General features: G+C 35.0%; 1 protein-coding gene and 1 long non-coding RNA gene across 3 annotated transcripts; both read right to left on the bottom strand.

The window, feature by feature from the left end:
• Positions 1-768: 768 nt before the first annotated feature.
• Positions 769-9,597, bottom strand: LOC110646985 (telomere repeat-binding factor 1). 2 transcript variants are annotated; one of them, XM_021800620.2, is made up of 8 exons: positions 9,383-9,597; positions 8,723-8,919; positions 8,341-8,558; positions 5,534-5,618; positions 3,953-4,036; positions 1,892-2,242; positions 1,465-1,585; positions 769-1,374 (listed from the first exon to the last, which is right to left on the bottom strand). In XM_021800620.2, the coding sequence occupies exons 2-7, from the start codon at positions 8,870-8,872 to the stop codon at positions 1,508-1,510; spliced, it is 966 nt and encodes a 321-aa protein (XP_021656312.2). In that variant the 5' UTR covers positions 8,873-8,919; positions 9,383-9,597; the 3' UTR covers positions 769-1,374; positions 1,465-1,507. The 2 variants fall into 2 exon arrangements, with proteins under 2 accessions (XP_021656312.2, XP_021656313.2); XM_021800621.2 differs by lacking the exon at positions 1,465-1,585.
• Positions 7,565-8,331, bottom strand: LOC131182316 (uncharacterized). Its single transcript, XR_009150617.1, has 2 exons — positions 8,125-8,331; positions 7,565-8,075 (listed from the first exon to the last, which is right to left on the bottom strand). It is a non-coding gene; the product is annotated as an uncharacterized LOC131182316 (long non-coding RNA).
• Positions 9,598-23,042: the final 13,445 nt, after the last annotated feature.

The following is a 23,042-nucleotide window of genomic DNA, read 5'->3' as shown; positions in this document are numbered from 1 at the left end:
ATAGGGAAAGAGGCAAATCACCAAAAGCAACTACAAATGACTTTTGATAATCAAGAAGCAGGTTCCACCAAAAAGGCTCTACAGGAAGGGAAGGGTAGAAAGCCTGGCACCTCAATCTCATGTAGCCATTAGCAGGAGGGGTCACCAGTCTCATTCGCCCGCATCAAGTCCCCAAGAAGCATTTCCTCCTCCATAGTCGAAACCCAACACTGCTTTCGCCTCCAAAGAAGAAGCCCAACACATAGAAAACCTTGACAAATCCTAAGCAGTTCAAAGAAGACCCCTCTACTCGTAGCTTAGATTTGCATGAAACCTAGCCCAAAAGAACTATACACATTGATCCAATCATGGTAAAAGTAAAGCCCACTAAACTAGGTCAGCAAGAAAGCCTCCCCTATCCAAAAGGGCTAAGAGAAGCCCCAACCAGACAGGATGCTTCGGCTAAAACAAGGAAGCAAAGAACAAACAAGAGAAATCTCGGTTGAAAAGCCGGAGAGGTCGGTCTTTTAATGAGATCAAAGAATAAAATAATATTAGTAGATTATAATAAATTCTATAGTATACTGTTATAATTATACTAAATTTAAATATTTAATAAGCTAAAAAAATAAACCTAAGTATTCAATAGTCAGTCTCAAATAATAAAGATATGCATTTGACATATCTTTTGGGTATATCTAAAGAATATAATTATAGCCTCATAAGCAAAGTATAGGCCAAGCCATAGAATTTTGAAGGCAATTACATCAAGCAAAGAATACAAGACAATTTGTTTTAAGAGTCATCAACAATGATTCCTGAAAAGATTACAAGGTTTCTGTCCTACATCTTACATCTGATTAGTGATTACAGCAAAGAAAAATACTCCAAGCACATGCTTCTCCATGTGCATACATTAGCTATGTTCTAAACCTGATTAAAGCTTGTGTGCCTGAAAAAAATTCCAAAACCAATAGTCCCTGAACTGTCCATCTAATGAAAAATTAAACGGACCACAAACAAGCCTGTCAGAATCATTGCTCCTATTTTTTTTTTTATTTTTTTTTATTTTACATTCTAGCTACTCTTTTCTTTAAAATCTATCTTGGAAACAACCACTGACAACAAAGCATTAGTTTCCAGAAAAGGGGAAGAAAATAACAAATTCCCATTTGAAACTCCTGTCGAAAAGAACGAGCTGCCTATGCAATTGCAATCTACCAAACCACCAGGATCCACAGCTAAATATATTGTCATATTGTGTACCCTACAGAAAAAAAAAAGCCTTTCCATATTTACAGACGGGCAACGTCAGCATGTGATGAATATCCATCTTGGTGTTGATCAAACTGTCTCATTGCTCTTCTTTGATTATCCCCATCAAGCTCGGATCATCTGCATATGTTAGTAAATCATCTTCGTTCAAATCTCATAAAGTAAAATTTTGAAGGTGCATTAAAGCAAAAGATGCAAAAGAATCATTACATATTTCCAGGTGTATGGCCATTATGAAGATCATTCAGTCCAATTAAGTAGCAAAGAGAACTTTGCTGGTCTCTAGTTTAAGAGACTTTAATGTCAGCTGACCAAGTCTCCAAAGCACAAGCTAAAAACATTACAAAAATAAATGATGAAAGAAAGTTCCAAGTCTAGGTTATTACAAGTATATATGCAGGTACTTCATAAAGAGGAGAGATGAGGAGAGAGGGAGAAAATCAAGGCTCAAACTAAAATGATGAAGCTTTAATCTAGATTTAAAAAAAAAAAAGACATTTCTAAGAAATTCTACAGAAAAGCACAACTTCACCACAACCCCTGCCTTCCAATTTGATCTAAATCTCAAGGTTGACTTCCCAAGCATCTCAAATAAATTAAACCCATAGTCACAAAATGATCAAATAATGAAGTTTACCATCTTGGGTGGTTGCCTTCCTTTCAGTGTCTTCATAGCAGCTTCTGCAAATGCTTGTGCTGCTTCTGCATCAGCTTCTGCAGCCTCTGCCTCCCTTGCAGCCTCTTCAGCTTCTGCTATAGCAGCTTCGGCCTCTGCAACTGCTCGAGCAGCTGCTGCAGCAGCCTCTTGTGCTGTCATAGTTCTCATCTTGGCCAGCTCCAAATCAATTTGAGACTTTGTGGGCATATTGAAATCATCCCTCTCAACTCTTGGAGATATCCTTTGTCTTCCCTCCATGAATAACATAGAAGAATTCCTCCTCCTGTCAGAAAAAGTTGAAGTAGGTGCAATTCTATACTTGCGTTTAACCTACAAGAATAAAAGGTGGAACCGGAATTAGGATCCAACTCTGAAATAATTAAATCACTATAATGTGGAGAACAAACCAAAACACAAACATGACTTGTGCAGAAGGTAGTAGTTACTACGGTTAAAGATCCACATATAATCAATGTGCATACCATATTAACCAGATGTCCATGTCTAGACCTTATGACTTTAGGTGCAGATAAACATGCAACAACCATTTATTCCAGTTTGGAAAGAATCTTACAAAAAATGCCATCTAAGATTTAAACCCAGCAATGAATTTGAGGCTGAATTCATCTATTGTATGCTATATTAACAACTAAACCAGGTACATAACTTGCACGTACTGCAAATTTATAATGGTACTTTCGTAGATCCTCCTTTTGGAGACCACAACTTGGTAATGGACATTTGGAAAAGTAAATGTGATTGTAGATGCAGAAGTACATACTATCCAACTAGCAACATAAACACAACTTTAATTTAAGGCCTAATGTTTTGAAAAATCCGAGATTGCATGCTTTTTCAATTGTATCTTATATTTTTAACTTTTTCATTAATTATTAATTCTATTTTAATTATGTCCAATGAGTCTGTGATGTTTGCCCATGCTGAGGTAACTTCTGAATTGGACAAAAATAGTCAAAGCAGGTATGGGCCCTTTATGAAGCCTAAATGCCTAATATCATCCAATAGTAGCTTTTGGCACAATATAGATCTCAAAAGGCATTTTAAACGACTTCAAAAGAAAGGGAAAATGTTGCTGTCTGGTTTCTCATGGGGTTCAAAAGGAATCTACTTATGTCCATGTTTACCTCCCATCTATGCAACAAGCTAGCATGGACACACGCCCTGGACCCATTGGATATAACTAAAACTAAATCAGTATCAGTAACCTTTGAATCGAATATATAACATTAAAAGCATAAGATAAAATTGAGAAAGGGTGCAATATTCAAAATTGTTCATATCATTAGCCCTAGTTTTAGGGGGTTCAAAGAACTCCAAGTTGAAGAACTCCAAGTTGGCTTGAATTTTCCACAACCACAAGTTTAGTTGAGGCCAGGCTACACGTTAAAATCAGAAATAAGAAAACAAATAATAAGTATAAGAAGAGTAGCCAATGAAAACCTTGTTGCAAACAATAAAAGTTACTATTTCAACAACTTCCTTATCCCCAAACTCAAGAAAGCATCAAGAGGGTGTAAAACTATGACCGACAACTAATGGAAGTCCCCCAAGTTTTTCCAATATGCCAAACTACTTGTCAATGTACAAGGCCCACTTGTTTATAATGATAGAATGACAAACTCCATATGAGTAGTGTTTGGTTCAATAGACAAAGCAATTCTCCTTGTCTTGTCATTTTTATTACTTATTTAGTATATCAATAATTTATTTTGTATAATTAATTTGACCTTTTCTTCCATACACCAAACACAAGACAACACAACTATGTATCATCTTATCTTTTCTTATCATATGCTGTCCCAACCCATCCCTGATGAAAGGTAGCCTAAATGCGTCTTTAAAACTCCCCACCCGAAAAATAAAATCAAATAATTTGTATTAACAAATTTAGCTAAAAGATAATCTAAAGAATCAAATATGCTCCTGTTATGGTTAGATCATGGCATTATGTAAAGATACTGTCAGTACTCAGCATAGCCAAATGGATGAGCATTGCACTAAGATATAGATCATAATCACCTTAATCAGCTTGCCATTTGATGTCAAATATTTCAGTTTTGCTGACAATATCCTCTTGAAGTCATGAGGCGGCCAGTATTGTTCCTAGAGAATACGCTGAGAAGCTTAGCTAACAAAAGAAGGTAAGTTCATAACATACAAATAAAGAAATGACATCATGTCTGCAAGGAAGTATATATGATGTGGCAAAACAATAGCAAACACCATAGACTGACAGCAAAGAAAACTATTATGATTCAGTAGTATTGATGTTACAAATTTCAAAGCAAATATTAGTCACAAACTATAATGAAAGTTTCAAAACCATGATGTGCCAAGTTGAGAAAAGTTTTGTGCTCCTTCCAATCACCTCTTCTTTTGCTCCCTTTTTTAGTCTCTATTCTGCTTTAAAGATAGGAATAATCTCATAGGCTATTCATTTCTACATCCCATCTTGTTTTCCTTCAGAAAGAATTAAAAACCTAGAAAACCTACTGAAAATCCCCTAACTAAATATCTTGACAGAATTTGATTCAAAAAAATTTGAAAAATAAGAAACTCTGACCTCCAAAGAAAAATCTTAACGAATCTTAAACTAAAATTTTATAGTTTGAACGATTAATAAAAGCTATCTAAGTCTTGTCAACCTTAACCATGTTAAATTCCCAAGTACATGATTTTTATTATTTTAAATCTTAAATGGTGGAATTATTAAAGAATCATGCCACTGGTATCCATAACATCCTCAGTAGGGATGTGCGGTTCTGGTTTTGATTAAAGATTTGCCTAAGAAGGGGAACCGAATCCAAATTTTGGTACACTTCCTGTTGGTTATTTGTTGTTTCGGTTCTTATTCGATACAAGTCTCAATTCTTCAATTCCAGTTCAACTCTAGGTTCTTGAAACAATTTTATGCAATTATTTCCATAAAAAGTCGTACTTAAATTAACATTTAAGCTTTGAAGTTATTAATATATAATAGATCATATAATATATCTTTTAACTATTTCTAAATTATATAATCTTTAACTATAAAGTATATATATAATTTAAGATTAAGCATATTATATAATATAGTAGTACAAGTATATCATATAATATGTTTTTTAGCTATCTATTAATTATGCAATCTTTTACTACAAGATACAAATATAATTATAAATGAAGCATACATATAGCATAACAATACAGTTATTATTAAGAATTATAAGGTAATTTAATATATTTATAACTAAAATTATTAAGAAAAGCTAGAGAAATGAAATATAATATTATGTTATATTTAGTCCATAATTATACATACATATATAAATATATATAATTATATTGAAAGTATATAATACATCTAAAAAAATCATAGAAAAAAAAATTGTATCAACTGAGTTCCCAGTTCCAATTTGGTGTTTAGTGAAAAAATAGAACCGAACCATAGCATCAATATTAATTCGGTTCAGTACACCGAACCAAAGCATCAATATTAATTCGGTTCAGTATGATTATTTGGTTCAATTCAGGACCTTCAAGAACTGTGCACAACCTGAATCCTAAATTGGGCAAAAGGAGACAAGTTGAGATCCAAAACACTTACAAATAGAAGATTACCTCAATATATGCAGCAATTGTTGTCTTATTAGAACCACCAGGCTCCTTCAAGCTAGTTATAGCCTCCATTATAAGATTATCCAGCCTACATAAAGAACAGCAAAAAAAAAAAAAAAGAGAGAGAGAGAGAGAGAGAGAAGAGACATGTGAAACACAAATTAAAAATGTATTTCATGAAAACTAGCTTGAAACTATAATTTATACCTTCAGCCTCACAGTCAATTCTAATGAAATTATATCAGAAAAATAAATTTTGAATTTCAAATGCAATGACAAACAATAGGCCAATAAACAAGATGATAGGCATGCAACTAATAAGTACCAAATGAATGAGAGAAAAGAAAATTTGAGGAATCTTGTCAGGTCATCATTTATATAAGATTTTAATTGCCAAGTGAAAATAGTAGTCTTAGAACTCGGAATTTCCATGACTAAAACATATCCAATTTAATTTTAAATAAATGTTTCATACCCTCTAACTAACATATTTAAGAAGGTACTTTTCCCAACAATAGCTCCAACAACCATGCCAACCACACCCTAAGTTTATTTTATCATGTCTTGAAAAGAGGAAGCTGATGGAATCAAAACTCAAGGATAACAAGTTTCAACTCCTAAGTTGCTAAGACCATATCTAAATATTGTAAAAAGATTGCAAGTTCCTCAAATAAGTTTGCCAAGTTCTCACACAATATATCAAGTTCTCAACATCATGTCATATCTTTTTTTTGTCAAGTGCCATTAAAGGAACTTCTTTTAGGAAATGGCAGTAAAATATATTTGCCACTAAACCATAAATAAATTAACTCAACTAAGTTATTCTCAATCAAAATACTGCAATTGCCATAGTTATTAATGGCTCAAGGCACACTAAGGCGCCAAGGAGTCCTAGAGCCTAGACGCAAGGCTCAAGCACGCACTTGAGCGAAGTGAGGCGCAAAAGTAAAAAATTTAAAAAGTTCATAAAAATCAAATAAATGTGATACTTTTCTTTTTTTTTTCTTTGGCATATATCTTGAATTGGGTTTGCTGGTTTGAGTTTAAGTGATTGTCCTTTTTGCCAATGAAAGTGTTCGCTAAAAATAGAAATAAAGAAAGCATGCCTTTCTAGAATCTTATGCTTAGAACAAAGGCACACACCTAGACGCATAAGGCGCTAGGGTTCGAACCTAGTGAGCCTTGAGCCTGAGGCGCGCCTTTAATAACTATGGCAATTGCTCAATAGAACAACTCAATTTGAATCCAGCAGAAAGATCAAGTTGCCAAAAGAATCTAATCAAAGCACTAAGGTTTGTAAAGCAATAGTTGATGCCCCATGTGTCGTCAAGGTTTCAAATGTCTCCTCTCATCCCTCTTTTAGCCTCCCGAAAAAACAATAAAAATAATAATAATAACCTTGCTTTATGACATATCCAGGGACAATATAGCTACATGTAACTCTGAACTAGAGCGTTTCAGCCATCATACAAGTACAAAATCCATAAATGTGTTCCTTGGATATCATAGATATCAAAGGCGCGCCTGAGGCGCAGGGCGCAAGGGGCGTAGGGTAGTGGTGCCTGAAGGAGAAAAGGCGCAGGACATAACTGAGGAGCACCTGGGCGCAAGGCACACCGAGGCGTGCCGAAGAGAGTCCAAGCGCATTTAAAAGAAAAAAATAGGATTTCTTTGACTTAAAACTTGACGTCAGCCACCAAAAAAGAAGAAGAAGAAGAAGAAGAAGAAGAAGAAGAAGAAGAAGAAGAAGAAGAAGAAGAAGTTACTAACCTTGATCTCCCGCAATCCAACTCCAGGTATGTGCATATTGTTATTTATTTTTTCTTCTTCTTTCTTCTACTCATCTTCTGCACTCTCTCTCTCTCTCTCCATTTCATCTAGCAGGTGCTCTCTCCCTCTTTTTTTTTTTTGGTTCTGCCATGCTCTGTCCTCTCTCTCTCTCTCTCTCTCTCTCTCTCTCTCTGTTTTGTCCGGCAGCCGCTCTCTCCCTCTTTTCTTTTCCGTTCTGCCATGTTCTCTTCTACTCATATGCTGTTTTCTCTTTTTTTTTTTCTCTAAATTTTTTATTTTGTTTATTCTTTATTGTGAAAGTATGTTAACATGATATTACACTAAATTTTTTATTAGCTTTATGGGTTAAATTTGTTATTAACTTTTAGGTTTATGATTGAATTAAATTGGATTTATCTTCTTGTGTGATGGCAATTCCTATTAGGTTTTGCTAGTGGAACTTATTATAAATTATTAGAATTTAGAAATATAATAATTGAGTTTATGTTATCATAAATTATTAGTTTTTGTTATTATAATTGGGATTATGGTATTATAAATTGGTTTGTATATTGCTACTTGCTAATTGCTATTATAAATTATTAATTTCCTTGTCTCTCTCTCTCTCTCTCTCTCTCTCTCTCTCTCTTAATGTTTAGCATTATGTTACTTGAAATGTGTGAGAATATTTTTAATTTTAATTATTTTCTATTTATTTTTGCGCCTTGCCTCACTCGGGTGCACACCCGCGCCTTGCGCCTAGGCTCCAAGACACCTTGGCGCCTAGGCTCCAACACACCTTGGCGTCTTGAGCCTTTAATAACTATGCTGGATATATAATACCCTGAATTCTCGTGCAGACATGCCTCTAACATGATTAAAGGATAAAGAACCAACAGTTTGACACTGACCAGACTACATATCAAGACTATGAACCAACTATTCATATCAACATTACAGTGAAGCAATGTGAGTGCCACTTCACTCCAAAACTCAAGGACATAAGACATGCAATATCAGAAATAACAAAATTTTCTAACCTCACAGTTGTTCTCTTTGGACCAGCAGTCTGCATTACAGAATTGGTAACCGCAATAGGCTTAGTATCTGAAATATCTTCATCACTTTGAGCAACAGTATTGAGGGCCATAGGGTTCTCTTCCAGTTTTGGGACATGGTGCACCCTTTTAACAGCTAACTTAGACTTCTCGCGGGAGCTCCACCCATTTGCCATTACACTCATATTTCTCCATTTATCCTATCCGCATAAAAAGAAAAACACATTAATCACTCCAATCATGAGGAATGTTTTAATTCTGCCACTTAAAAAATAATTCATAAAAAACAGTTACACATGCCAAGCATAATCCTCATTCTAGGAAAATCAAACATCCACCTCACAACAATGCTAAGAGTGCTAACCTTGAGATCCACATTCGATCGCAGGTACAAAACACCACTAAATTCAGGATCTTTAAGTATTGTGCGCCATTTGCCGGCCCCATGTTTAATAACTCCAGCTTTTAGAGCTGCCTCTTCTTCTGCTGTCCATTTCTGTTTTGGCGCACCCATCAAGAGTAGCACATAAAAACTCCTCAAACGGATCCAATTCTCAGGACCTAGTGCATCACACAAGCCCATGCACCCAAAAACAAGAAAATAAGGCCAATAAATAATATAATCAAAACCCAAAAGAGCAAATTATTCCAAATAAAATCTCTTCGGAGTTAAATATTAAAATCAGTAGTAGATTGCTCCTCAACTCTTGAGCCAATTCAATGACAGCGATAAAGTAAAATCAACTATCAAAATGCAACCAAACAAAACCCTAATAAACGAAATGGTATAAATCCACCTCTGATGACCTTTACAGCTTATGAAAAAAAATCAAAAGCAAAAGAGAATTCCAATATAAATACAACAAACCCTACTGAATGCGTTTATCATTATTTATTAATCCCCAGAGAAAAAAAAAAAAAAAAAAAGGAAAACCAAATGGAAACTAGAACAAAAAAAAAAAAAAACAGCAATTAAGATATAAAAATATGATTGCCAAGTTCAGGAATTGGAAAGAAAAATTACCAGAGAGATGCTGTGATTATGCAGCGAGAATTGAGGCGATGCTCACTGGGTTAACAACAAAAATTAAAATTCTTTTGAGATTTTGAAAATTTGTTATTGTAATTTGGGACGAAGGGAGAGATTTGTTTTTGTATGGCCCAACGCAAAATAGAAAATTAGGGATTTCTTTTTTCTAAATAATACTTAGGGATCTAAAGTCAGTTACAAAACACGGGCGCCCTTTTCACACGCGGCTAGTTTACCACGGCAGGCAGGGCAAGTGGCCGCGTTTTAATTTACAAGTACCCTTTTGCTGTGCAAATTATTTATTACAAATTAAATTTTTATTTTTAAAATAATTATTAATTTTTTTTTATAAAAATATAATATTTTATATTTTTAATAATAATCTATATAATTTTATTTTTAATAAAAAAATATAAAAATATATATATCATTAAATTTTATATTTTAAAATAGATTAATTAATAGATTATGTTTATTATTTTTAAATTATTATTTTTATAACTTTGCTTATATTTATGAAAGAAGGGCACTTTATCATTCTATTAAATAGTCATTTTGCATACACATTATGTAAATTATTTATTATTTTTTTTAATAATATAATTTAATATTTTTATTTTTTATAATTTTAAAATTATATTATCCTATTAAATATTATAAGTGTAATTTAAATATTATTAAAATTTTAAATATTTATATAAGTCAAATTAAATTTTTATTTTTTCAATAATTATTAATTATTTTTTCTCAAAAATTATTTTATTATAATGTAATAATATAATATATTTACAATATGATTAAAAGTAATATATCCATAATAACAAATATAACAATAAATATGCTTAAATAATTACTAGTCAATATTTCAGCTCTTAAAGAATTGATGTCACACCTTACCCCTCTGTAAGGCATAACATGATCCCGTAGAATACCTAATGAACTACCGCACTTTACCTACCGATAACTCATTAAGTACCTTACAAGGAATTTTAAAACAATTTTCTTACTTTTGTTAAGTAGTGAGCATTTTCTAATAGGTATTTAAAACATTTAATCAAAATTAAAACTAGTTAATATTTTTTGTCCATTTTATTTTTCCGCAAATTTTATAAAAATTTTGCTAGAGTTCCGTCTGTATTTTGAGAAAACAGTTCTTCAAATACCTGAAAAAAAGCACTTCCAAAAATTTTCTCAACCACTACTTCAATTTCACAATCAATCTCAACAATTTCTTAAATATCAAAATTCAACAGTCAATATTTCTCATTTTCCAAAATTCAATCATCAGTAAAATAATATATATCCATCTCATTCAAATTAAAATAAAACATTTCCATTCATTAAAGACAACAAACTATATATATATATATATGCATCATACTAAAATCTACAGTATGAAAATTCAAACTAAATTTTATTACAACTTTATACAAACTTTGTACAAACTGCTCAAGACTGATTTATATGTCTATACATTTATGTGCAATACATGCATCAAAATAAATATTTACAGGCGGGGTATAAATTATACCCGATAACTTCAAGCTGATAAATCATTAATCCTCAGCAGCTCAGTCTGCTGCTCCTCTAGTCTCTATATCTGCGACAGCAATAAAAGCTATCGTTGAGTACTAAGACTCAGTGATGCACAACATACTAAAATAATCTTTATGCAGAACTTAAATCACATTTATTCGAAAATTTGACTGAATATGAAAAATTAAATACAAATCATGCATTATGAGATTTTAATCCCAAACAATTTCATTTTGAAGTATCAAATCACATTTCATAAAATCCACAGTTAGTTCATGCCATTCGAAACAAATAAAATCTCAATAGCCAAAGGCTAAAGAGAAATCACATCACAAGGCTAGCTAGCTCAAATATATGGATATCCATTCACATTCTCTTCTACTGGCACACCTCAACACTTCTCCAGAGAATGAATCAAAATTCGAAACTAATTATCCCCACTAGTCGTGCTAGTGAGGTGTTCAAATATATGGTCATGACACTGTGGTTTCAAAACTTATCTTAACAACTTGCTAAACATTGTCATTTCAAATATACACAGTAACTTTCACAATTTAAATCAAAACATCATAAATAAGGTCACAATACTTTCAACAATTCAAAGCAAAAGTAAAATGCATACTTCATTCACTTAATCAATGAATTTTAAAGCATAGTGATGTTGTGCACAAACCTCAAGCGAGTCGCCTCTTGGCCTTGACTCGGTTCCTCGGGTTCTTTCCCGGTATTTTTTTCAACTGAAACACACAATTTTATAGTGTTTCAGTACCATAACTTAGCATAAATCCGAAAATAAATTTAACTTCACTTTTACCTAGCTCTAACGTGCTAAACTCGATATTCTTGAAATTTTGTGTTTCAAGTTACTATTTACTATACTATTCAAGTCAAATTTTTGACTTTCTAAGGCTTAATAGGTATGGGAATTCTAACTTCACCCACATACCATATTTTGGTCATTAAATTTGTTGGTTTTGGTTGTTTATTCAAATTCTAAGTCTTTTTAGGCAAATTTGATAATTTTCAGTTTTGGAGTCTAAGGTTACACTGTTCCATTAGTCACTTTTCTGTTGGAATTTGGCAGAACTTTCTTCATAGAAAATGTTTCCTATTGTCTTAAGTTTATTCTCCTTTTTGAATCACTCCAATTGGAGTTTTGTAGCTCAAGTTATAGTCATTTGAACCATGGCTGCTGAATTGGACACAACCTAGAATTCTGGGCAATTTTTGGTGCTGGCAGTTTTGGGTCACCAACTTGGGGTGGCCAAATGACTTGGTTAATGGCATAATTTGGGTTGGTGTTTTTCATGAAAGTTTTAGGTCTATATCTCAATTAACCACTGGTAAATTTCAGGTCATTTTGACTTGCCTAGCTCAAGTTATGGCCAAATGAACAGACACACTGTTCATTTGGTCAGTTTGTACAGAGCAGCCTGCAATTTTCTAACTTTGATCAATTTGTTCACTAGGTTTTAGTCACTTTTTGGGCATGCTTCCTAAATGAAAATTGTGTAATTTAGTGTCTATTTTCATTCCTAATTGGTCTCATACCAATTGGATTTATAAAATTTCATTTTTGGTCCTTCAAAGTTGACTTGGTCATGCTGCCAACAGCATGACCACACTCCCTCCGAATTTGGCTTTGATTCAAACACCTCTAACACTCTTCATAAGGTCTCAAATGACCATTTCCCACTTCACATTAGGTCAAAAACACCATTTACCACTTCCTCACATTTTTAGTCTCTAAACCCTAATGTTCAAAACCCTAATTCACAACCTCATGCATTTAGCTAATTCAAACCATATAAACACAATCTTTCAACTCATTCAAGCATCCTAACATTTTAACTCAATCAAACTCATGCAAATCACCCTCCCCTTCATGTTGGCCGAATTTCAGTTTAGTCTCTCACACATATTTTTATTTCATTTCTTTAGTTTCTAAGCTCATTTAAGTAACTAAACATGCATTTAAAGTTAAAAGTTGAAAGTTAGCATACTAACCTTATTAGGTGTCTTTTCCCTCTTCTTATTTCTACTCATTTCTTCTTCTTTTTTGTAGACAAATGCTAAATCAAAGGTCTAGGTTAAGATTTACTTAAGAACTTTAGGGGAATTCATAGTTAATTTAGGGTTTATGAAGCTTAACTTAAGAGCTCTAATAGAGTTTTGCAATGGTGAGGGAGAGAGAGAATGAGGGCGACACAAGGTGAGGAAGAAGAAGACTTTTGATTGTTTTTTTTTTCTTTTCTTTTCCTTCTTTTATGTCTTATGAAAGACCAAAAATCAATTTAATTAAATATATTAACTATTATTTTTATGGCATCATGCATGATGTCATGCATGATGTCATCACCTTTTTTACTTTTTCATTTCTTTTTTTTTTCTATTTATTTTTCTATTAGTTCTTTAATTTAATTATCGATTCTGAAATTTTCTTTTCTCTGATTTTATTTGACAGTTAGGTCAGGAGTCAGCTCTCGGGGTCAATTGACCAAATTGCCCCTCGCCGGTTCATCCCGGTTTGTAAATAATCCAATATTTCTTCCAACTCCCTGACCTAATTATTTGACTGGTTTAACAGTTCTTTTTCATGATTTTCTCTTTTTCACTGTGTTTATAATGGTCCTAAGGACCGCAGCGTCACATTTTACGGTTCGAAATTTGAGTTTAAAATGATTCGCAGTCCTTCCCGAGAAGGTCACCCATCACTGTGACTCTCGGCTCATTTAACTTCTTATGTTCTGTTCTTCTTATTTATACTTAACCAATTGGTAATTACTAATTATTGGTGTTTATGGCTTCTCTAGTTGTCTTAAGTGTGGTTATAATCTCCTTAATTGTCCGGATCGACACCGATCACTGGAACAGTAAAATATATCAGGCTATATAAATAGAGGTGTTACAATTCTCCCCCCCTTAAAATAAATTTCGTCTCGAAATTTTACCTTGTATCAATATCTGAACAGCTGTGGGTGCTGTCTCCTCATGTCCTCCTCTCGTTCCCAAGTAGCCTCCTGGCCCGAATGATAGCTCCACAGCACTTTTATCAATGGTATCTGTTTGTTTCGTAGCTGCTTCACCTTATAAGCTAGAATCACTATGGGTTCTTCCTCATATGTGAGGTCTGGATTCACTTTAATTTCCTCTACCGGTAGTACATGAGATGGGTCTGATTGATACCTCCTCAACATAGACACATGGAAGACATTATGTATCTTCTCCAACTCTGGAGGTAGTGCCAAACGATATGCTAAAGGACCCACTCTTTCCAGAACCTCATATAGCCCAATGAAACGAGGACTCAGTTTCCCCTTTCTGCCGAATCTCATAATTCTTTTCCAAGGAGAAACTTTGAGGAAAACTTTCTCACCCACTGCATACTCAATATCCTTTCTTTTCAAATCAATGTAGGACTTCTGTCAGTCTGATATAGTCTTAAATCGATCTTTGATCACTCTGATCTTCTCTTTAGTTTGCTGAACAATTTCGGGTCCAATCATCTTTCTTTCACCCACGTCATCCCAACACAATGGGGTTCTACATTTTCTGCCATATAAAGCTTCATATGGAAGCATTCCAATGCTTGACTGGTAGCTGTTGTTGTAAGCAAACTCAATCAAAGGCAAGTGTGTATCCCAACTACCCTCAAATTCAATCACATAAGCTCGTAGCATGTCCTCCAAGATCTGAATTATCCTCTCAGACTGGCCATCTGTCTGTGAGTGGAATGCCGTACTGAAGTTCAATATAGTTTCTAGGGCTCTTTGAAGACTACCCCAGAATCTAGAAGTGAACCTAGGATCTCTGTCTGATACGATGGATACTGGCACTCCATGCAGTCTCACAATCTCATCAATGTACAACTTGGCCAATCTTTCTAAACTATAGTCCATCCGGACTGGCAGAAAATGAGCAGACTTGGTCAGTCTGTCAATAATGACCCAAACTGCATCATGACTCTTCTGTGTCATCGGAAGTCCCATTACAAAATCCATCGTTATTCTCTCCCATTTCCATTTTGGTACTGGTAGTGGATGTAACAACCCAGAGGGTACTTGATGCTCTGCCTTCACTTGCTGACAAGTTAGGCATTTGGATACAAACTCTGCCACATTCCTTTTCATAACCATCCATCAGTAATGTTCCTTTAGCCCTCTATACATTTTTGTGCCACCAAGGTGCATGGCAAAAGGAGACTCATGTGCTTCCTTCAAAATGATCTGCCTCAAATCAACATCATTAGGAACACACATTCTGCCTTGGTGTAGCAGTAGACCATCATCTCTTATTGAGAATTTTGGTTTCTTGCCCTATCGGACTTATTCTATCAGCTTCTAATACTTCTGATCATTCTAAGCAGCCATTCTAATCTGATCAATCAACACTGGCTGTACATGCCATGCAACTGCTGTCTGCCCATCATCATTAATCTCTAAGCTGGCATGCAATGATCTTAACTCATGTACCAAAGACAAAGGAGTAACCCATAGACTCGCCATAGTCTTGTGACTTAAGGCGTCGGCCACATTAGCTTTCCCTGGCTGATAGTCTATCAGACAATCATAGTCTTTTAACAACTCTAACCATCTCCTCTGTCTCAAATTCAGCTCTTTCTGGGTGCCCAAATACTTCAAACTCTTATGATCTGTGTAGATGTAGCACTTCTCTCCATAAAAATAATGTCTCCAGATCTTAAGAGCAAACACAATAGCTGCAAGCTCTAAATCATGTGTTGGATAATTCCTCTCATGCGGTTTCAGCTGGCGTGATGCATAGGCAATGATATTTCGATCTTGCATCAATACACAGCCTAACCCATTGTGAGAAGCATCACTATAAACAGTGTATTCTTTACCCGGGATAGGTAAAGTCAGGACTGGAGCTTCAGTCAAACATTTCTTCAATTCATCAAAACTCTGTTGGCATTTATCCATCCACTGAAATTTTACATCTTTTCAGAGTAGCTTAGTCAATGGAGATGCCAATATGGAAAATCCCTTTACAAATCTACGATAGTATCCAGCTAAACCCAGAAAACTGCGAATCTCTATGACATTTCTGGGTGGCCTCCAATTAAGGACAGCTTCAATCTTACTTGGATCTACCTTGATGCCCTCTTCTGATACAACATGCCCCAAGAAGGATATCTCCTTTAGCCAAAATTCACATTTCGTGTAATGGCCTAGCCCACTAGTGATATTGTCCACTCTGGGCCGAAGCCCTCACGGTTTTAAAACGCGTTAATAGGGGTTAGGAACTTCCATCTTATAAACCCAGCATCTCTCCCGTGTTTTGTCGATGTGGGATTTGCCTAGGGTGTTACAATCCACCCCCCTTATGGGACTCAACGTCCTCGCTGAGGTTTGCCCCACCATCGTTCAAGGTTGCACGCGGAGCAGCTCTGATACCACAAATGTAATGGCCCAGCCCACTAGTGATATTGTCCGCTCTGGGCCGAAGCCCTCACGGTTTTAAAACGAGTCAATAGGGGTTAGGAACCTCCATCTTATAAACCCAGCATCTCTCCCGTGTTTTGTCGATGTGGGATTTGCCTAGGGTGTTACATTTCGACAATTTGGCGTATAGCTGTTTCTCCCTCAAAGTCTGCAGTACAATCCACAGATGTCTATCATGCTCTTCTGCATTCCTCGAATAGACCAATATATCATCAATGAATACCACCACAAACTGGTCGAGGTATGGTCTGAAGATAGTGTTCATCAGATCCATAAAAGCAGCTGGAGCATTAGTTAACCCGAATGGCATAACCAAAAACTCATAATGGCCATAACAGGTTCTGAAGGCAGTTTTAGAAATACTCTGATCTTGTACTTTCAGCTGATAATAACCTAATCTCAGGTCAATTTTGGAGAACACAACTGCACCCCTCAACTAATCAAACAAGTCATCAATGCGGGGTAATGGATATCTATTCTTTATTGTCATCTTATTCAATTGCCGGTAGTCAATACATAAATGGAGAGTGCCATCCTTCTTCTTAACAAACAACACTGGCGCTCCCCAAGGTGACACACTAGGGCGGATAAAGCTCTTGTCAAGCAATTCTTGCAACTGCACTTTCAACTCTTTCAATTCTGCAGGTGCCATTCTATATGGTGTTATGGACCCCCACACCAGGCATAACATCAATTTCAAACTGCACCTCTCTTTCTGGAGGTAATCTTGGTAATTCATCAGGAAATACATCCGAAAAGTCATATACCGTAGGGATGTCCCTTAGTGTTGGACTCCCCACTTGGGTGTCTATCACATGTGCCAAGTATGCTTCACACCCCTTTCTAATCATCCTTCTAGCTAGTGCAGCCGAAATGATGTTTAATGGCAGTAAATGTCTCTCCCCATGTATTACCACATCACCGTATAGAGGGAGACCAAAAGTGACTGTCTTCAGTCTACAGTCAATCATGGCGTGATGCCTGGCTAACTAATCTATGCCCAAGATAATATCATACTTTCTGAAGGACATTTCAATCAAATCTGACAGAAAAACATGTCCTTGGATCACCAAAGGACAGTCTCTATAAATTCTATTGACCCGAACCTCTTGTCCTAATGGACTAGTTACTAGCAGTTCAAAACCCATTTGCAAACTTGGAACAACAAGTGAACTGACTATGCTAGCACTAACATATGAATGGGTTGAACCCGGATCAAATAATACAAATACTTCTTGATCAGAGATAAAGAATGTACCATCTACCACATCGGAAGTCTCAGCCTCTTCTAGCTGTCTCATCGTGTAAACTCTGGCTGAAGCACTTCCTTGTGTTGATTGACCAACTGTGCCCTGACTGCCTGAAGCAGTGTGTCTACCTCTGCCTCTTCCTCTGCCAACTGACTGTGAACCTCTGGGAGCAGGACTCTGAAGAGATCCCTCAGCAGTAGTAGGAGCTAGACCATATCTTGGAAACGGAGCACTAGTGCAGTCTTTAGCTATATGGCCCTTACCTCCACAGTTAAAACAGGCTCCAGTGGCCCAATAGCATTCCCCCCCATGAATCTTGCCACAAGTCTCACAGGGGCGGGCAGAATGTGAACCCCTGCTCGACTGCTAACCAGACCTAGGGGGTCTCTGTCCATAAAACCTGCCCCTACCAAATCTTCCACCTCGACCCCTGTTGGGTCCACTAAATTTCTTCTTCTTTCCAGAGGTACCACCAGAACTCTGTTCAACTGATTTTTCCCCCTTGTCTTTTTCTGATTTCTCAACTTTCTCTGATTTTTCTTTCACTAGGGTTGCTTCTGATTCTATTCTTTCCAACTCAAGTGCTTGAGACATGAGCTCTGAGAAGTTGTTGTGTCTGAATCCCACAACTTGCATCCTTATACTGGGCTTCAAACTAGTCTCAAATCTCTTGCACCTTGCCTTGCTGGTGGAAAGGAGACTCCCAGCATAATGACTTAAGCGGGAGAACTCCCTCTCATACTCTGCCACTGATCTATTCCCTTGTTTCAAACTCAAAAATTCTTGCAGTTTCTGATCAACATATACATCTGGGATGTATTTCTGTCTGAATTTTCTAATGAAGTCATCCCAGGTCAGCACTGGTGGTTCAGCCAAGCTGTAGGGGATGGTCTTCCACCAATCATACGCATCTCCTTGCAGTAGCGACACAGAATACTCAAACTTCAATTCCTCTTAGCAGTGCAGCTTCTTAAATACTCTGTCCATTCTTTCAAGCCATTGCTCTGCCTCTAAAGGGTCCACTGTACCCTTAAATTCGGCAGCCTCATACTTCAATAATTTATCATACTGTCTGGCTGGAGGCAGTGGTTGTGCCACAGGTGTCTGAGGTGGAGCTTGAACAGGCATACCCCCAGCCATTTGTTGAAACATCACAGCCATCTGCTGTGCGAACTGTGTAGGAAACTACAGCATTTGCAGGGCTGGTGCTACAGATCCACTAACATTCTGCAAAGCTGGGGCTTCCTCTTGTGCCTCAGCTTCAACAGACTGCTCAACTGAGCGATCCCCTTCTTCCATTTCAGTCTGAAGTTAGGGTATCTCCTGAACAAGTAACACAAGGAGATTTCCCTCCGTTAGTTCATATTCATGATGTAAAGCACTGTATGTAATAATTATGGACATTGAGCAGTTGTACTTAACAACAAAGACACAAATTCTCAAGTTAAAACATACTTCAAAAATTTTGCTCTAATACCACTAAAACATGTTACACCTTACCCCTCTGTAAGGCATAACATGATCCCATAGAATACCTAATGAACTACCGCACTTCACCTATCGATAACTCATTAAGTACCCTACAAGGGATTTTAAAACAATTTTCTTACTTTTGTTAAGTGGTGAGCATTTTCTAATAGGTATTTAAAACATTTAATTAAAATTAAAACTAGTTAATATTTTTGGTCCATTTTATTTCTCCACAAATTTTATAAAAATTTTGCCAGAGTTCCATCTGTATTTTGAGAAAACAGTTCTTCAAATACCTGAAAAAAAGCACTTCCAAAAATTTTCTCAACCACTACTTCAATTTCACAATCAATCTCAACAATTTCTCAAATCTCATAATTCAACAGTCAATATTTCTCATTTTCCAAAATTCAATCATCAGTAAAATAATATCTATCAATCTCATTCAAATTAAAATAAAACATTTCCATTCATTAAAGACAACAAACTATATATATATATATATATATATATACATCATACTAAAATCTACAGTATGAAAATTCAAACTAAATTTTATTACAACTTTATACAAACTTTGTACAAATTGCTCAAGACCGATTTATATGTTCATACATTTATGTGCAATACATGCATCAAAATAAATATTTACAGGCGGGGTATAAATTATACCCGATAACTTCAAGCTGATAAATCCTTAATCCTCAGCAGCTCAGTCTGCTGCTCCTCTAGTCTCTATATCTACGACAGCAATAAAAACTATCGCTGAGTACTAAGACTCAGTGGTGCACAACATACTAAAATAATCTTTATGCAGAACTTAAATCACATTTATTCGAAAATTTGACTGAACAAGAAAAATTAAATACAAATCATGCATTATGAGATTTTAATCCCAAACAATTTCATTTTGAAGTATCAAATCACATTTCATAAAACCCACAGTTAGTTCATGCCATTCAAAACAAATAGAATCTTAATAGCCAGAGGCTAAAGAGAAATCACATCACAAGACTAGCTAGCTCAAATATATGGATATCCATTCACATCCTCTTCTACTGGCACACCTCAACATTTCTCCAGAGAAGGAATCAAAATTCAAAACAAATTACCCCATCTAGTCGTGCTAGTGAGGTGTTCAAATATATGGTCATGACACTGTGGTTTCAAAACTTATCTTAACAATTTGCTAAACATTGTCATTTCAAATATACACAGTAACTTTCACAATTTAAATCAAAACATCATAAATAAGGTTACAATACTTTCAACAATTCAAAGCAAAAGTAAAATGCATATTTCATTCACTTAATCAATGAATTTTAAAGCATCGTGATGTTGTGCACAAACCTCAAGCAAGTCGCCTTTTGGCCTTGACTCGGTTCCTCGGGTTCTTTTCCGGTATTCTTTTCAACTGAAACACATAATTTTATAGTGTTTCAATACCATAACTTAGCATAAATCCGAAAATAAATTTAACTTCTCTTTTACCTAGCTCTAACGTGCTAAACTCGACGTTCTTAAAATTTTGTGTTTCGGGTTATTATTCACTGCACTATTCAAGTCAAATTGTTGACTTTCTAAGGCTTAATAGGTATGGGAATTCCAACTTCACTCACATACCACATTTTGGTCATTAAATTTATTGGTTTTGGTTTTTTATTCAATTTCTAAGTCTTTTTAGGCAAATTTGATAATTTTCAGTTTTGGAGTCTAAGGTTGCACTGTTCCATTGGTCACTTTTCTGTTGGAATTTGGTAGAACTTCCTTCATAGAAAATGTTTCCCATTGTCTTAAGTTTATTCTCCTTTTTGAATCACTCCAATTGGAGTTTTGTAGCTCAAGTTATAGCCATTTGAACCATGGCTGCCGGATTAGACATAACCCAGAATTCTGGGCAATTTTTGGTGCTGACAGTTTTGGGTCACCAACTTGGGGTGGCCAAATAACTTGGTTAATGGCATTATTTGGGTTGGTTTCTTCATGAAAGTTTTAGGTCTATATCTCAACTAATCACTGGTAAAATTTCAGGTCATTTTGCCCTTCCTAGCTCAAGTTATGGCCAAATGAACTGTTCATTTGGTCAGTTTGTACAGAGCAGCCTGCAATTTTCTAACTTTGGTCAATTTGTTTACTAGGTTTTAGTCACTTTTTGGGCATGCTTCCTACATGAAAATTGTGTCATTTATTGTCTATTTTCATTCCCAATTGGTCTCATACCAATTGGACTTGTAAAATTTCACTTTTGGTCCTTCAAAGTTGACTTGGTCATGCTGCCAGTAACATGACCACACTCCCTCTAAATTTGGCTTTGATTCAAACACCTCTAACGCTCTTCATAAGGTCTCAAATGACCATTTCCCACTTCACATTAGGTCAAAAATACCATTTACTACTTTCTCACATTTTTTGTCTATAAACCCTAATGTTCAAAACCCTAATTCACAACCTCATGCATTTAGCTAATTCAAAGCATATAAACACAATCTTTCAACTCATTCAAGCATCCTAATATGTTTAACTCAATCAAACTCATGCAAATCACCCTCCCTTTCATGCTGGCCGAATTTCAGTTTAGTCCCTCACACATATTTTTATTTCATTTCTTTAGTTTCTAAGCTCATTTAAGTAACTAAACATGCATTTAAAGTAAAAAGTTGAAAGTTAGCATACTAACCTTATTAGGTGTCTTTTCCCTCTTCTTATTTCTCCTCCTTTCTTCTTCTTTTTGTAGACAATAGCTAAATCAAAGGTCTAGGTTAAGATTTACTTAAGGACTTTAAGGGAATTCATGGTTAATTTAAGGTGTATGAAGCTTGACTTAAGAGCTCTAATGGAGTTTTGCAATGGTGAGGAAGAGAGAGAATGAGGGCGGCACAAGGTGAGGAAGAAGAAGACTTTTGGTTTTTTTTTTCTTTTCTTTTCCTTCTTTTATGTCTTATGAAAGACCAAAAATCAATTTAATAAATATATTAACTATTATTTTTATGGCATCATGCATGATGTCATTGTGACACCCCTTACTCGTCTACAGTATATCCGAGTAAGATATGTCACACGGTATACCGGAACACTCTATTTTATCTCAATCATTTTTATTCTTCCTTAATTTATTTTTATCATAGTTTTGAATATAATTTATGAAATATAATTCATTTAAGTCATTTATTGAAATTATAATTTATTTGAGGTTCCGAAAATTTTATAGAAAATCCGGCAGAGTACCGGCTAAAAATGGAAAAAAAAGTTTTTCGGAACCTGTGAAAAACACTTCCAATAATCATTTCCAATCAATCCCAAACTCCATTTGTAACACTCATCATCCGACTACAGTGTAGCCAAGTAAGGCATCCTACAATCGGTGCCGGAGCACCCTAACTTATCTTACTTTATTTTTTTTTTAAATAATTTTGAATTCATTTAATTTAATATCAATTATTTTTCGACGGAGAAACCAACGGAGTTTCCCCTATTTTATTATCGTTCGGCGTATTTCAATATTCACCTGTTTGAAATTCAACAATATTTCCAAAATAAAATCTTATCCATGCTAATCATAATTATCTCATCAATCATCCTCATAATTTTCTCATATTTCAAATCTCATTTATACATTTCAATTTCATAATTATTTTCATACATTTCATTCATACTCAATTCATATGTAAACATTCTTAAATTACATAAGCAAAATTTTCAAATTTCCTTAATTTACATAATTTACAAAATAATTACAAAATTTCATAATTTACATAATATATAAATTAATTACATATGAAAAAGCTAATTAATTAATTTACATCGCATTCCTATTAATTACCTGTTCATAATCTACATTATAATACAATATCTAGCATTTTAAAGAAAATACCAAATATGATCTATATGGGCCCTATCTACATGCATTGCTGAGGAGGTGACAAACTTTGAATACTT

Source organism: Hevea brasiliensis, chromosome 8, assembly GCF_030052815.1.
Source record: "Hevea brasiliensis isolate MT/VB/25A 57/8 chromosome 8, ASM3005281v1, whole genome shotgun sequence".
NCBI lineage: Eukaryota > Viridiplantae > Streptophyta > Magnoliopsida > Malpighiales > Euphorbiaceae > Hevea > Hevea brasiliensis.
Note: the sequence above shows the minus strand (reverse complement) of the source record. Positions and strands in the feature narration are given on the sequence as shown.